The 13,599-nt window shown below is 46.1% G+C and overlaps 1 protein-coding gene across 1 annotated transcript in view; it reads right to left on the bottom strand.

The window, feature by feature from the left end:
- The window catches only part of LRGUK (leucine rich repeats and guanylate kinase domain containing), an 83,081-nt gene extending 77,861 nt beyond the window's left edge, over positions 1 to 5,220 (bottom strand). The window contains exons 1-4 of the mRNA XM_050936846.1: positions 4,981 to 5,220; positions 2,964 to 3,071; positions 1,993 to 2,074; positions 679 to 779 (exon numbers count right to left, since the gene is read on the bottom strand). Coding sequence (XP_050792803.1) covers positions 679 to 779; positions 1,993 to 2,074; positions 2,964 to 3,071; positions 4,981 to 5,199 — 510 coding nt within the window. The 5' untranslated portion in view covers positions 5,200 to 5,220. The remainder of the gene's footprint in view (positions 1 to 678; positions 780 to 1,992; positions 2,075 to 2,963; positions 3,072 to 4,980) is intronic.
- Positions 5,221 to 13,599: the final 8,379 nt, after the last annotated feature.

Consider the following 13,599-nt stretch of genomic DNA (forward strand, 5'->3'; position numbering starts at 1 on the left):
CCTTTCTTCTGGACTTTCAGCTGCCTGTGAAACTAACCGGCTTTTCCATTATACTTGTGGTGGGGTTTGTGGACAAAATAAAAGGGTTATTAATATTAATACGTGGTGAGACATAACAAAAGGGTTTTTTATTAGATACATAACTCAAATTTTGGAAGTTTTATTAACTATTCTGTGTTCCTCCTACAGACAATATTAATGGTCCTGGCAATGATGCATAAAGATTAGAGATCAGGAAGGGAAAGCAGAGGAATCCACAGTGGTAGTGTTTCAAAACAATGTCCAGACCTTTGTAACCCATAGTGAACTATATCAAAACAATAGCAGAGAAAGTGGAACAGTATATGGCTATATGTCACATACATCTTTCACAGTATTGATTGGTACCAGTCAATCTGAAAAGTGAGAACTGATTCCATTTAAGATTTGATTCATTTGGCAAAATCTTAACCAGTACAACGAATTGTGTAAAATGCCATTCCCATAGTGTTTGGGGTTCAGGAATGTGAAGCCAAATGAGAGGTGCAATTATTTTTTTTAAATGGCAACCAGAATAAGATGGATGTGTAGGGGACAAAGGAAATTTGATCTCTTTGCCTGGTTTAGTACAGAATCTAAATTACATTTAAAAGGCCTCTTCGAATTCAAACCTGACAAAAAACATTTTTCACAACTTACCTTGAGATTTTTAGGTGGCTTGAAATCAAAGTATGTAGTCAGTTTATTATTGGAAGCGTTAAGTTCCAGTAAGTAAGGCATGTGACTGACACAAGACAAATCTATAACAAAGGGGAAACACCAAATTAAGTAAAATAATACATAGGGAAATACATAGATTACAGAGTCATAATGTAATACAGTAATTACAACCGCTAGCAACCAAAAATACATTTTAAACCATGCAAGACACAGAACAAGGCTTGGCCCACAGTAATTCAATGTATTAGCACCTCCTCCTACACAAAAGATACTTTGTGAACAACTCAAGACAGAGATAAATGCCCAATTCCTAAATCAAATCTCTATTTTTTAAAATTGGTTTAGTTTGCTATCATCCTAATGTAACTTTGTCACCTAGAGATAAAATTTTCAAAAGAGCCTTACTGATTTATGAGCCTAAATCTCATTTCCAAAAGTGACTTAGGCTCTTTAGTCTCAGACAAGACTGAAAATTTACCTTTAGATCAGTCACAAATCAATCTGTGTTCCACACAGCATCACTCAAGCCAATTTTAAGAGTTATGTGCATAATAGCAGAGCAAGCGATTTCCCCCCCTGAATTTAGATCTTAGTAATTACTTCATAAAAGGCATAATCTTAAAGCGGTCAAGAAAGGAGAGATTATCTCTTGGGAGAAGGGCTCTATTCAATTCAGAAATCTACTTGGTACTCTGCTTGGAAAAAACTAAAATGGACACAGTGAGGTTGTGACAGTCACAGTGATGTACTGATCTCCAGCTCTCTCAACGTACAAGTACTTAGGCAGAAGTTACATGATGCAGCAGGTTACCACACACACCTTACTTATTATTATTAATAATCATGGACCAGGACCCCATTGTGCTAGGTGCTGTGCAAACACAGAATAAAATGACATGAGGCCTGACTGTGATCATCATAAAAGCAGCATGCAATTTGGTACGCTTCAGCAGCTGGAAATCTTTGCTGAAGAGAATCCCCAAGACTGGAATAGCTGTAAAATCTCCACCTTAACCTTGCACTAACATGGTTGTTTGCACTTTATGTCCAAATAATAAACCGGACAATAATCTTTACTTTCATGCTGCCTAGCATAAGCTGGTACAGCTGTATGAATACCATCAGTAAATCATTCTCAAGGAGATGCAGCTATTGTATCACTCTACAGAGTTGGATTAGCAATGTCATTAATGTGTGGATGGGTTTTATGATATTAAAGCTACACAGAACACTGTATTTTTCATCCTAAATGATTTTACAAGCCAAGAATTTACTAGCGTACTTACTACATACCATTAATTTTATTGTATGAAAGCTCCAACTTCTCTAGGTGAATGTATCTGGAAAGAATGCTAATGTCACTTAAATTACGCCCCTGGGAAAATAAAAACAAAGAAGCTTTAATAACTCACAGTGTAACCACACCCTGCTCTCTTAGGAGACATGGTAGAAGGAAGTGTTGATGAGACATCCACAGCTTCCTCCCGTGGATGCTGGGATCTGAGACCTCCAGAATATGACTACATAAAGCAAGATCTATTCACGCCCAAACCAGACACAAATGGGGAAAAAAGTCAAAGCAGAAAAAAAAAAATGCAGTCATGAGAGATGGCTGAATCCAGAGGGAATGCCACAACATCAGGCTGCATATAAGAGGAATCTGTGGCGAGTCATCTTTAACTGGGTTTAGCTCTGCTATCTTCTTGGACATCAGCAGTTGCCTCCCATCAGAGTGCTGTTAGAGGCTGTATTTCAAGGGAATTATCACCTCTCCCTCCTCCTCTGCTCTGACTGAGCAGAACAAGAGTAATGTAGGAAGTTACCCTAGAGACAGAGTAAAGAGGAATCCTTGACACCTACAGCTACAGCTACAGCTGTTCCTAGTAGAAAACAGAGGGACTGATCCAGGAGTGAAGTCACAGCCTCCCAAAGGTCCCCACATAAGGCACAGAAGTGACAACTACAGGAGGTGAAAAGATTATGCCTGCCTCCTGAAAAAAGAGGACATACCTTGTCACACAGGCCATCGCCTGTTAAGAGTGAAACTCAGCTTAGGGTGACTCTTGTGAGTAGGGTGACCAGATGTCCCGATTTTATAGGGACAGACCCGATTTTTGGACCTTTTTCTTATATAGGCTCCTATTACCCCCACCTCAGTCCTGATTTTTCATACTTGTCTGATCACCCTGCTTGTGAGCAGAGAACTACATCAGCGATCACAAAGATGGCTCTGCTGAAAGATTTTGTTCTTTGGTTGTACTCACTGAAAGTGACAGATTAAGGTAAACAAACTTGGTGCCAGGGGCTGAACGCCCCAGTTTGTACAGGGCCTCAGCCACAGTATCTTCATCCAGTACCCCATCAAAATGTTCCTGCAAAACACAAGAAAGACAGATACACTCTTAGACAGATTTAAGAAACCAATTTCTAAACTGTTCAATCCTACTGAAGTCACTAGGACTGCATGTGATGCAAGTCAGAACAGAACACAACAGAGGTTTTAGTTCTAGCCTCATGTCCCTACTGTGGCACCATTTGCAACAGCTTTATATACCCAGAAAAACAAAATATTATTGGATATAACTTTAGCATTCAAAACATACTGTACACTAGCTCCAAACTCTCATATGAGCAATAGAAAAGGCCTAAGTCAACATTTTCAAAAGGGGCCATTTAGTTTTCTGTACCTCATATTTCAGATGCAAAACTTTCAAAAAGGTTTGATCTGCAGAGGCGCTGAGTACATGCATCTCCCTTAGATGTCAACTGGGTTTTGAATGCTCAGTTCTTCTGCAGATCAGACCTAAAATATCTCAAGCTGGGTACTCAAAAATTAACACAGTCCGAGAATCAGTGGCCCCTTAACATTTTTTTGCTTGAGTAATGTGAAATCCTTTTCACAAAACAACCAGTCCTCTGCCAAAGTGGGTGGTTAACAGATGGCACTAGTGAACCAGTGCACAGGTTTAATGAGAAAATAAGCCAATGATTTGTGAAATTCCTATGAGCTTGGAGAAGCCACACAATGATCTCAGTCTAGGGACCAAGATAAATAATTTATCAAAGAGTAATAATGCAACTCCTAGCACCTCCTACAGCAATTGGAGCTATGGAGATACTACAGCGGATGGTGCTACAGAAATATTTAAGACATGATTAAATATATGAGGTGATAATGCCTTGGTGATGGGCAGATTGGAGACAGATGAAACAAAACAAATCCATTCCTTCCTGGGACCGTATTGAACGTCAGGGCTGGGTACATGCACTGCACACAGCTATGCTGAGGTGCCTTTGCTCGCCAGCATTAATTCAGCAATTTGCATGCCAGCCTGTTTTCTGGCCCTTTCTGGCAGGGAACCGGTAGGGTGCAGAAGATGAAAACACACCAGCTCCCCACTGATGGACAAGGGCGGCTTTAGACATTTCGCTGCCCCAAGCACGGCAGCATGCCGCAGGGGGCATTCTGCTGGTCGCCGGTCCCGTGGCTCCGGTGGACCCTCCACAGGCACACTTGTGGGAAGTCCACCGGAGCCGCGGGACCAGCGGGCCCTCCACAGGCATGCCGCCGAAGAATGTCTGCCTGCCGCCCTCTTGGCAATGGGCAGAGTGCCCCCTGCGGCTTGCCGCCCCAAGCACGCGCTTGGCGTGCTGGGGCCTGGAGTCGCCCCTGCTGATGGAAGCAACACAGGAGGAGAGCAGGAAATAAACAGCCTCAGCTATACCCCTCCTTGTGTCTGAAACAGACACACACTGGGGGTGGGAGAGTGACAAGAAAATTCATGCTCGGATTCCGCCCCCACCACCCTGCCTGGCAGCATAGGGTGAACAGATGTCCCGATTTTATAGGGACAGGCCAGTTTTTGGGGGCTTTGTCACACAGAGGCACCTATTAACCCCCACTCCCTGTCTCGATTTGTACACTGGCTCTCTGCTCACCCTATCCAGGCACCCAGGGAGGGCACTGCCAGACCCCCCACCCGGTGCTCAAGGGATGCAGGCAGGCAGAGCCCCCACGCCACCAACAGCCGTGTAGACAGGGGGCTTTGGAGTTGCGGCTCCCACCCCGCAGCCTAGACGTGAGCGCCCGAGCGGCAGGGTTGACACAGCCCCCGTCTGCCCACTCGGGCCGGGTGTCCCCACACGCTCCGGACACGCGTGGGCCGCGGCGTGCCCGCCGCCGGGCTGAGTGCTCAGCTTCCCCCGCACCCGCCGGGCAGATCTCGGGCCCGGTCCCGGGCCAGACCCTCCCCGCCCCCCGTAGCGGGGACCGAGCGGAACCTCCATGGGCTGCGGCTCCCGGGCCAGGTCCGAATCCGAGTCCTCCTCCCGCGCCTGCGGCTCCGGCTCCGGCTCCGGCTCGCAGCCACTGAGCTGCGCCTGCCCGAGGCGGGGACCGTCCCCAGGCGGCGTCGGTCCCAGGGGGACCCCGCCGAGGAGCTGGGCGGGGAGGGGGGGCCGCCCCCACGTGCCGTCCTCCTCGCCCCCCCGCTCGGCCATGGGGAGCGGCGGGGGTGGGGGAGAAGGGGAGGGGGGGCGAGTGTGCTGGTGCTTCAGACTCGGCTGCCCCCCGGCAGGGGCCCGGTTGCCGCCATCTTGTTTACCAGCCCGTTGCTTGGGAAACGGGGCGCCGGCTCGCGGGCGCTCCTGGGAAAGCTGGAGCAAATGGATGCTGGGAGCTGTAGTTCCCACCGCGAGGGAGAGCCGTTGGGAAGCGGTGCATGCTGGGCGATGTAGTTCCCATCGCCAGGGAGAGCCATTGGGAAGCGGTGCATGCTGGGCGATGTAGTTCTCAGCGCAGCTCAGCTTGCCCATGCCTCCCTCGCCTGGCCTGGGCACCTGGCTCCCCCGGCCTGGCAGCAGACCCCACCCAGCAGACCCCTGCCCAGCTGGTGTAGGACTGTACCCGTCTCGCTGTGTGGCGAGGAGCAGGGCCCCATCCTGTGCAGGACATTCTGGGGTCTGGGTTAGGGTGACCAAATGTCCTGATTTTATAGGGACAGTCCCAATATTTGGGGCTCTTTTTTTAGTATGGGCTCCTATTACCCCTCACCTCCATCCCAATTTTTCACACTTGCTGTCTGGTCTTTCACACCCTAGTCTGGGTTGCGCCAGGACAAGCGGGACGCAGGCGAGGATGCTGAGTCCCCTCCCTGGGCATCAGGCGGGCACTGCCGTATCCACAGAATATAGGACGTTCTGGTGCTTTAGGGAAGGGTATGACCCTGCCACCACTGGTGTGACCCCCACCAGCACTACACGACCCCCATGCACGGAGCGTGTGAGGTCATACGCAAGGCGGCGGCGGCGCACTCGGTGTTCCCCATCCAATCCAGACGGGGGATAAACCTTAGATGGGGGTAGTCAATGGGTGGCCCGCGGGCCAATTCAGATCACCAGACAGTTTTGAATAGACCCTGCAATCTCTTTATTTACTTATCTTTATTATTTTCTCTGGAGTTTGGACCTTGACAAGAAATAATAGACTACCCCTGCCTTAGACAAAAAGAACTTTACGGCTTCAAAACTGGATGAACAGCCTGCCTACCAGCTCCCCGGTCTCAGCCCTGGGCTTGTGATTACCCAGCTTGGAGGTCACAAAGTTGAGGATCCCAACTAGAGTTGGCTGTGGATACAGGACAGGGTGAAAAACTAATGACACCTAAGCAACTTATGGTCACCCCAGAAGGTTGTGGGAGGACTAGGTAGTGAACCCAAGGCCTCTGAATGCTAATTTAAGGTTTTAGCCACAAGGCTATCCTAACTCCTATTGTTTTTGTGGGGAGGACTGAAGGAGGGGAAGGGTAACTTTGTTGATTCTAAGTAGGTAGCCTAGTCACAAGGTGGTTTCCCCCCAACCCCATCAAAAATGTTCATTTTGAAAATGTTTGGATTTTGAAATCTAAAAATGTCATTTAAACAAATTACAACTTTCAAAAACGGGAAAAATTCCATCAACAAAAGTTCCATGAGAGAGAAGTTGGGTGAGGTAATATCTTTTATTAGACCAACATCTGAAGAGCTCTGTGAAACTCAAAACTTGTCTCTTTCACCAACAGACGGTCCAATAAAAGGTATTATTCATCCATGTCTCTATATTAGCCTGGGACCAACACGGCTACAGTAACACTGCAAACAAAAATTATCTGGACATTTTTGAGAAACGAAAAGGCATCTGTTGAGACAAAACTGTACTTGTTGGGTATTTTTAGTAATGTGGCTTCTATAGAATACATTTATTTTCAAATTTCCTTCACTTTGATTTAGCTTGGTAAATGGGTAAACCAATCTGGTACCCATAATCAGCTTTGACTTTACTGACAGGTTTCAGAGTAGCAGCTCAGGGGGAGGGATAGCTCAGTGGCTTGAGCACTGGCCTAGTAAACCCAGGGCTGTGAGCTCAATCCTTGAGGGGGCGATCTGGGGCAAAATCAGTACTTGGTCCTGCTGGTGAAGGCAGGAGGCTGGACTCACTGATCTCTCAGGGTCCCTTCCATCTCTATGAGATATGTATATCTCCATATATTATTAGTCTGTATCTGCAGAAAGAACAGGAGTACTCATGGCACCTTAGAGACTAACAAATTTATTTGAGCATAAGCTTTCGTGGGCTGACCCACTTCATCAGATGCGTGGAATGGAACATATAGTGAGGAGCTATATATACACATACAGAGAACATGAAAAGGTGGGAGTTGCCCTACCAACTCTAAGAGGCTAATTAATTAATTAATGTAATTACACATATTGAATCTATTTCCCCAGGTTAAGTATCCTCACACCTTCTTTTCAAACTGTCTGAAATGGGCCATCTTGATTATCACTACAAAGTTTTTTTTCTCCTGCTGATAATAGCCTGTCTTAATTAATTAGCCTCTTAGAGTTGGTAGGGCAACTCCCACCTTTTCATGGTCTCCATACGTGTATATATATATCCTTACTATATGTTCCATTCTATGCATCTGATGAAGTGGGCTGTAGCCCACAAAAGCTTATGCTCAAATAAATTTGTTAGTCTCTAAGGTGCCACAAGTACTCCTGTTTTGTTTTTGTTTTGTTTTTTTGACTTTACTGTTTATCAGCATTAAACTTGACAGACTTTTTACAATTATTTTCCCATTACCAGTGGCTCTATATATTTATATCAATATATATGGGAACAAAAAGGCAAACATTTGAGACACAGTCCAGCAGCTGGACCATTGATGAGATAAGCTGAAAATCTACATTGTAGTTGAAAGTCTCCACCAAAATGGAATGTCTATTAAGGATTTCAGGCTACGTCACAGGGGTGAAAACTGATCAGACATGGGGTTAGGGGAATAGGAAAGAAGCTCTTCTAAGTACAAATATAAACACACTATTCTTTGAGATGGTAGGGGGATATTTCAAGAATTACTGAAGAGGCAGTGTGATGCAGTGGCCAGCACCTTAGCCTGGAAATCAGGAGATCTGATTTCTATTCATGGCTGCATGACTGTAACTAAGTCTCTTTATCTCTCCGCCTCTGTTTCCACCCCATGTTTGTCTTGTCTATTTAGATTATAAGTTCATCAGGTCACTCAGAGACTGTCTCTTCTGTGTGTGGCAGTGCCTACCACAATGGGTACCTGGTTTTGCTTATGGCCTTCATGGCTCTACTATAATAGAATTGTTTATTTTAACATTTCAGATGAGAAAAACACAACAGATATTAACACTATAAGAGAACTAATGTCTTTGAAATGACAACAGCTGCCAAAAAACGTTTTTTGTTTCACTCTGTCCTTTTCAAAGGAACTGAGGAGTTGCTGTACCAGATCAGACCAGTGATCCATCCAGTCCAATATCAACATGTTTTTTTAAAAGGAAAATCATGCCTCATCAATCTACTAGAATTCTTTGAGGGAGTCAACAAACATGTGGACAAGGGTGTTCCAGTGGATATACTGTACTTAGATTTTCAGAAAGCCTTTGACAAAGTCCCTCACCAAAGGCTTTTAAGCAAAGTAAGTGGTCATGGGATAAGATGGAAGGTCCTCTCATGGATCAGTAACTGCTTAAAGGATAGGAAATAAAGGGTAGGAATAAATGGTCAGTTTTCAGAATGGAGAGAGATAAATAGCGGTGTCCCCCAGGGGTCAGTACTGGGATCAGTACTGTTCAACATATTTATAAATTATCTGGAAAAAGGCATAAACAGGTGGCAAAATATAAAGATGATACAAAACTGCTCAAGATAGTTAAGTCCAAAGCTGACTGCGAAGAGCTACAAAAGGATCTCACTAAACTGGGTGACTGGGCAACAAAATGGCAGATGAAATTCAATGTTGATAAATGCAAAGTACTGCACAATGGAAAACATAATTCCAACTATACAATATACAATGATGGGCATCTAAATTAGCTGTTACCACTCAAGAAAGAGATCTTGGAGTCATTGTGGAGAGTTCTCTGAAATCATCCACTCAATGTGCAGCGACAGGCAGAAAAACTAACAGAATGGTGGGAATCATTACAAAGCCTTTTCCTAATAAGACAGAAAATATCGTATTGCCTCTATATAAATCCATGGTACGCCCACATCTTGAATACTGCGCACAGATCTAGTTGCCCCATCTCAAAAAGATATATTGGAACTGGAAACAGTTCAGAAAAGGGCAACAAAATGAATAGGGATATGGAACAGCTACAGTTTGAGGAAAGATTAATAAGAGTTTTCGTCTTAGAAAAGAGATGATGGGGGGTGATATGATTGAGGTCTATATGACTGGGTGTGGAGAAAGTAAACAAGGAAGTGTTATTTACTCCTTCTTGTAACAGAAGAACTAGGGGGTCACCAAATGAAATTAATAGGCAGCAGGTTTAAAACAAACAAAAGGAAGTATTTATTCACACAGTCGGCCTCTGGAACTTTTTGCCAGAGGATGTTATGAAGGCCAATACTATAACAGGGTTAAAAAAAAGAATTAGATAAATTCATGGAGGATAGGTCAATCAATGGCTATTAGCTGCCAAGATAGGCAAAGATGGTGTCCCTAGTCTCTGTTTGTCAGAAGCTGGGACGACAGGGGATGGATCACTTGATGATAAACTGTTCTGTTCATTCCCTCTGAAGCACCTGGCATTGGGCACAGCTGGAAGTCAGGATACTGGGCTAGATGGACCTTTGGTCAGACCCAGTATGGCTAGGGTTGCCATGTGTCCGTTTTTTGACTGGAGTGCCCAGTCAAAAAGGGAACCCTGGTGGTTCTGGTCGGCACCGCTGACCGGGCCATTAAAAGGCTGGTTGGCAGCACAGCGGGGGCCCAAGGCTGAAGTAGGCTCTATACCTGCTCTAGCTCCATGTGGTTCTCGGAAGCAGCTGCCAGGTCCCTGCAGCCCCTAGACACATGGGTAGCCTTGGAGGCTCTGTGCACTGCCCCCAGGACCAGCTCCACAGCTCCCATTGGCTGCGAATCATGACCAATGGGAGCTGTGGGGACTGTGCCTCCGGGCACGAGGGCAGTGCACAGAGTCTCCCTGGATGCCCATGCACCCAGAGGCCTGGTGGCCACTTCCTGGGAGCCACAGTAAGCGCCACCAGGACCCTATATCCCAAACTCCCTCCCACACCCCAATCCCCTGCCCTAGCCCAGAGTCCTCTCCTGCAACCAAACTCCCTCCCAGAGTCCGCCCCCCACCCCACCCTCCAAAACCCAAGCCTCTGCCCCAGCCTGGAACCCCCTCCTGCACCCCAAACCTCTCATTCTTGGCCCCACCCTAGAGCCCACACCCGCAGCTGGAGCTCTCAACCCTCCCACACCCCAACCTCTGCCCATCCCAGAGCCCTCTCCCACACCCTGGACCCCTCATTTCTGGTCCCACCCAGAGCACGCATGACCAGCCTAGAGCCTCTACCCCTCCACCCCAACCCCCTGCCTCAGGCAGGTGAAAGTGAGGGTGGGGAAGAGTGAGCAACAGAGGGAGGGGGGATGGAGCAGGCTGAGGGTGGGGCCTCAGAGAAGGGGCAGGGCCTTGGGGCTAGGGGTGAGGCAGGGGTGTTTGGTTTTGTGCAATTAGAAAATTGGCAACCCTAAGTACGGCTGTTCTTATACTGTGCCTCCGAGAGTGACCAATACCAAATACTTCAGAGGAAATTGCAAGATATCCCATAATGAAATAACCTAGTTAGCTTGTGTCCTGAAGCATGAGAATTTATGTCCCTTTTTTATGTCCCTGTCTAATGTAACTGTGGATGGTTCAATTATACAGATGCTCCCGACTTACACTAGCGTTCAGTTCCGGAACACCTTGTGTAACTCAAATTTTGCATAAGTCGGAAACGTATCTCCGACCTTTATGCAAAAAAACCCCCTCCTATTTCTAGTTTACGGAACTTTTATTGTAAACTCGGATTTGGGTACATCGGGTTTACGTAACTCGGGGAGCATCTGTACATAGAAATGTAACCCCTTTCTAAAAAAATCCTGCTCAATGCTAAGCCCCAGTGATATTCTGTGGCAGTTAATTATACATCGTATAAAAAGAAAAAGACATTTCTTTCAATCAGTTTTAAATCTGCTGCTTTTCCATTTCATTGACTGGGTTGTGAAAAGGGGTAAATGGAGGAAGTCAAGCAACAAAGAAAAGTGATGTAGAATTTGATGAGAAGGATGCAAACATGCAGTCGCCAGAACCCAGCTCCAAGAATCATAGAATCATAGAGTATCAGGGTTGGAAGAGACCTCAAGAGGTCATCTTGTCCAACCCCCTGCTCAAAGCAGGACCAATCCCAACTAAATCATCCCAGCCAGGGCTTTGTCAAGCCGAGCCTTAAAAACCTCTAAGGATGCAGATTTCACCATCTCCCGAGGTAACCCATTCCAGTGCTTCACCACCCTCCTAGTGAAATAGTGTTTCCTAATATCCAGCCTAGACGTCACCCACTGCAACTTGAGACCGTTACTCCTTGTTCTGTCATCTGCCACCACTGAGAACAGCCGAGCTACATCCTCTTTGGAACCCGCCTTCAGCTAGTTGAAGGCTGCTATCAAATCCCCCTCACTCTTCTCTTCTGCAGACTAAACAAGCCCAGTTCCCTCAGCCTCTCCTCGTAATTCACGTGCTCCAATCCCCTGGTCATTTTCGTTGCTCTCCGCTGGACAATCTCCAATTTGTCCACATCCTTTCTATAGTGGGGGGCCGAAAACTGGATGCAGTACTCCAGATGTGGCCTCACCAGTGTCCAGCAGAGGGATATAATCACCTCTTTCTATCTGCTGGTAACGCTCCTACTAATGCAGCCCAATATGCCGTTAGCCTTGTTGACAACAAGGGCACACTGCTGACTCATATCCAACTTCTCGTGCACTGAAATCCCCAGGTCCTTTTCTGCAGAACTGCCACTTAGCCAGTCAGTCCCCAGCCTGTAGCGGTGCATGGAATTCTTCCTTCCTAAGTGCAGGACACTGTACTTGTCCTTGTTGAACTTCATCAGATTTCTTTTAGCCCAATCCTCCAATTTGTCTAGGTCACTCTGGACCCGATCCCTACCCTTCAGAGTCGACATACTTCTCTGAGGAGACACAGGTAGGCAGATCACTAGCACTCAGGATGAGGTGGTTGATTGTTGGGGACTAACCAGTTCATTTCAGTGGGTTCTGGGTCTGAGCAAAGACTGCAAGTTAAAGCACATGATTCTAGGAGGTTTTATAACTCAATTTCTCAGCCTAGCCCGGAACCCCCACCCGGGAATGATAATGTCAGAATGATCTCTGATTGCTGTGGCTGTCGGTTAAAAAAAAAAAAAAAGTCCTTATGGACACCATCCACTGACTTTTATCTCTATGCTTCAGGGAAACATTATAACTACTGCAATAAAGCTCCCCCAAATTACCTTCCTTCATTATCTCACCAGTCAGAAATGTGAAAACCCTTAATGAGATTTACTCTTTTTACACTAAGCACCCTCTGCCTGCTCCCAGGGCCCCCTTGGGCATAGCGGCTGCCCTATGAAAGCTTTTTTCCAGACGGTATATGTCTAAGAATTGCATTCTGGGAGCAGTAACAAAGGAAAGGATTCCATACACTTAGAATAACCAAGAGGGGAAAGGCTAGCCTCTACCACTGCTTAGGCGCTACCTCCCAGGATTGGACTGAATCGGGCCGTTGGGGATATATGCTGTCTGGTAGTGTATAAGGCCTATTCGGTTTTTTTGCTGGAACCATGACCGTTCCAAGACAGAATAATTTGTGAGCCTTCAGATCTAGAAACTGAACCTATAAACCATTGGAAAGCCGGGCTTACTCACTGCCCAATGGGGCACAGCATCAGTCTCTAGGTGTGGTGCCTTGTGGGATGTCAGACCCTAAAATCACATGTATTTGTAGCCTACACAGGCATGCCATTGCCTACCCGTGTAGAATGGGATTCTGGCCTGTGACCCAGACCTCCGTTGCCATGTGCAATCTCAGCACATTGACTACAGCAGCTCTGTAAGCAAAGCTGAGTGAGACACTTGAAACTAAACCAGAAACCACACCAACGTCTTCTGGTTTTGTTACAAACTCAAATCCACAGAACAGATTGTATTGTACAAAACAAAGTCTTATTTACATATAGCCCCCTGACCATAAATTATAACCCTTTAACCAGCTACATCTAGCTAGGAAATAAGATTTTCCTCCTCCACATGGTCCTTTTAGCTGGCAGGGGAGATATTTTTTACTCTGCTATTGTTTTTTTTTTTAACTGACAGTGAGGTGCAATGCTTGTAGCTAGAAGCAGAATTCCTATTACCCACCGGAGGGCCCTTTTTCAACCCAAGCAATAGTCGTTTTCCCTATAAATGAAAAGGCCCATCTACATAGAATACATTTCATTGTAGCCTTTAAAAATGTCTTTTTTGTGCCCCAAGGTGCTGGACCTGTAGTATCTTT

This window comes from Gopherus flavomarginatus, chromosome 1 (genome assembly GCF_025201925.1).
Source record: "Gopherus flavomarginatus isolate rGopFla2 chromosome 1, rGopFla2.mat.asm, whole genome shotgun sequence".
Taxonomy (NCBI): domain Eukaryota; kingdom Metazoa; phylum Chordata; order Testudines; family Testudinidae; genus Gopherus; species Gopherus flavomarginatus.